Source organism: Dipodomys ordii, unplaced genomic scaffold (assembly GCF_000151885.1).
Source record: "Dipodomys ordii isolate 6190 unplaced genomic scaffold, Dord_2.0 Scaffold64, whole genome shotgun sequence".
Lineage (NCBI taxonomy): Eukaryota > Metazoa > Chordata > Mammalia > Rodentia > Heteromyidae > Dipodomys > Dipodomys ordii.
The window spans coordinates 2,394,852-2,397,617 of NW_012267280.1; the positions used below are offsets into that span (position 1 = coordinate 2,394,852).

At 61.9% G+C, this 2,766-nt stretch overlaps 1 protein-coding gene across 1 annotated transcript in view; it reads right to left on the minus strand.

The window, feature by feature from the left end:
• The window catches only part of Ptprs (protein tyrosine phosphatase, receptor type, S), a 56,131-nt gene that overhangs the window by 19,930 nt on the left and 33,435 nt on the right, over positions 1-2,766 (minus strand). Inside the window, exons 11-13 of the mRNA XM_013022656.1 lie at positions 1,827-1,900; positions 421-538; positions 3-56 (exon numbers count right to left, since the gene is read on the minus strand). Coding sequence (XP_012878110.1) covers positions 3-56; positions 421-538; positions 1,827-1,900 — 246 coding nt within the window. The remainder of the gene's footprint in view (positions 1-2; positions 57-420; positions 539-1,826; positions 1,901-2,766) is intronic.

Below are 2,766 nucleotides of genomic sequence, written 5' to 3' on the forward strand. Positions count from 1 at the left end.
GGCCAGCAGGCTGCCCTCGGGGGTCTGCTGCACCGACAGGGTGGGGCGGCCCAGCACTGCGGGGGGACGGGGGGCCGGGCTCAGGACGGAGCCGGGGCGCCCCGACCCCCCGGGGGATGCTGAGGCTGGGCAAGGAGCGGGGTGGGAGCCATGAAGGCCCCGGGGCAGGAAGGTGCTAGAGCCGGCCCTCCGTGGGGCGCAGCCGCGGGGTGCCAGGTGGGACCCAGAGCGCCCGAGTTGCTTAAGCAAACCGGGCCTGATTGCCCCGGCTCCAGCCTGGAGTCAGCCTGCGACCGAAAGCGTTACCGGCCAGGGGAAGGCCCGGATGGGGGCCCGGGCGGGAGCCGGGAAAGGAGGGGGGTGAGGGGTGAGGGGGGCGGCCTTCACAAAGGCCCTCAGGGCCCCAGGGCGGCTGCCTACCTGCTCCCTTGGTCACCACCACCTTGGGCTTGCTGCGCGCGCCGTCGCCTTTCATGGTGTAGGCGGCCACGGTGATGGAGTAGGCCGTCTCAGGCTGCAGGTTGCTGATGACCATTTCCTGTGGGCAGTAGCAGGGTCAGCACCACAGTGTCCGGGACTGACCAGGCCTGCCCAACCTCCCCCCTTCCTGGACCCCAGACAAGCAAGAGGGATTCTGAGGCCAGCCCGCGGGCACAGACGTGCACACAGACTCATGCAGAGGGCACACACCACACACGCAGCACCCAGGGGCACATGCAGCCCGGCCAGGGCCGTCGCCCGTCCCCGGGCGCCGGCTCCACCCTCGCCCCTCACACAGGACACCCGTGTGGTCGGGCCCTGCACAGCCTGTTGGTGCCCTCCCTGCTCCTCCAACATGCCATGCGCCATCCTGCTCCAGGGCCTGTGCACAGGACAAACCCTGCCTCCACCCCCGCTGCCATGTTTTGTGCTGGTCCTGGACTTGAACTCAGGACCTGGCCACTGTCCCTGAGCTTTTTCACCCCAGGCTAGTGCTCTTACCACATAAGCTATACCTCCACTTCTGGCTTTTAGGTAGTTAATTGGAGTCTTACAGACTTTATGCCCTGGGCTGGCTTTGAACCATGATCCTTAGATCTCAGCCTTCTGAGTAGCTAGCGGGTAGAGGCGTGAACCACTGGCATCCCGCACAAATTAAATTCAAGTACGTCATGAAAACAGTAAGTACTCAAAAGAGCCCCTTCTTACTCTAATACATCCGCTCTTTCTATGCAAGGTATCTTTTCTATGCATGTGCACAACCAAAATGTGATCTAGTGTGGTGCACCCAGAGAGACAGCATTTCTTCATATATCAGGGTTTGAATTAATGACCTTAGCTTGCCAGGTAGGTGCTCTACAACTGGAGCCAGATCCCTATGACTTGAAGTAGACTCTTGAATTCATTGTTCTTTTTATGTTTTGGGGGTTATTTTTTTGGGGGGGGTCCGGTCTGGGACCTGAACTCTGGGCCTGGGCGCTGTCCCTCAGCTCTTCAGCTCAAGGCTAGCGCTCTACCACTTGAGCCACAGCGTCACTTCCAGCTTTTTCTGCTTATGTGGTGCTGAGGAATCGAACCCAGGGCCTCATGCATGCAAGGCAAGCCATCTTCCCAGCATCTCCTTGTTCTTTGAATAGGGTCTGGCACTTCTGCCCAGGGTCGGCCTTGAACTGTGATCCTACTACCCCATGCCTCTTCAATAGCTGGGATGGCAGGTGCACACCACCACATGAGGCACTGTTGGTTGAGATGGGGTCTCACTGCCTTCCTTCCTGAGCTGCTCTTGACCAGCTTGGGGTTCTTGCACCTCTGCCTCCTGCAGGGTACCCGCCCTCTGCCCAGCCCACTGTGCACTGTAGCCACGGGCTATCTACACGGCCTTGTGTCTTGTTCTGCTGCTCCACTCCAGCCAGGAGGGGACCTGGGTTAGCCGGGGGTCAGCCCCTGGCACAGGGTGGAACACACAGCTGGCCCTCAGTAAATGATGGGCATCCCGGAGGCGCCAGCCTTGCACACACGGTGTGTGAGTCTGCACGCATGCACGGAGCACGGGGACAGGGATGCACACACAGGGTCTCCTCCCATGAGCCTTTGGTCCAGCCTCTCCAAGGTCCTGGTGGTGACAGGGCCCTGGCCTCTCCTGGCTCAGGTGGGCACGGCTGACATAATAAGGGATAGTGGCTCCTGTCTTAGGGCAGAAAGGCAGCGCAGAGAGAGGTAGTGACCTGCCCAAAGCCACACAGTGGCCTGCCCTCCGCTTCCCAGCCTGCTGGGCCTGCTTTGGAAAAAGGCTGTGCTGTGGGTGACAGCTGCCAGAGAAGCCTGGGTCCAGGCCTCTGCCTGGTACCTGCTGCCCTCCGGGAGGGAGCAGGAGCCACTCGGGAGGAGAGGTGGTCAGGTGCCCTGTCCGCGTCCCTGCCGCCAGCAGGTGATAGCAGGCGCTGGGCGCAGGGAGGAGACCCTCGGGCAAGCGGCGCGTGCAGGTCACAACACGGCGCGGCGCACGCAGGGCAAGGCGGCCGGGCAGCAGGGCTCTACTTACGTATTCAGCAGTGTCATCCATCTCCCACTGAGCGGGAGGCAGCGCAGGGAGAGAGGAGGGAAGTGAGCCAGGCAGAGATAGGGGAGGGATAGAGGTGGGGCAGGGGTGGCAGAGGTGAGGGGTTGAAGGGGGCAGAAACAACAGAGGCGGAGGAAAGGCAGAGGCAGGGAAGGCACAGAGGTAGGGGACAGCAGAGGTGAGGGGGTAGGAGGAGCAGGGGAGGGGCTGGGGGAAGGGATCTGGGG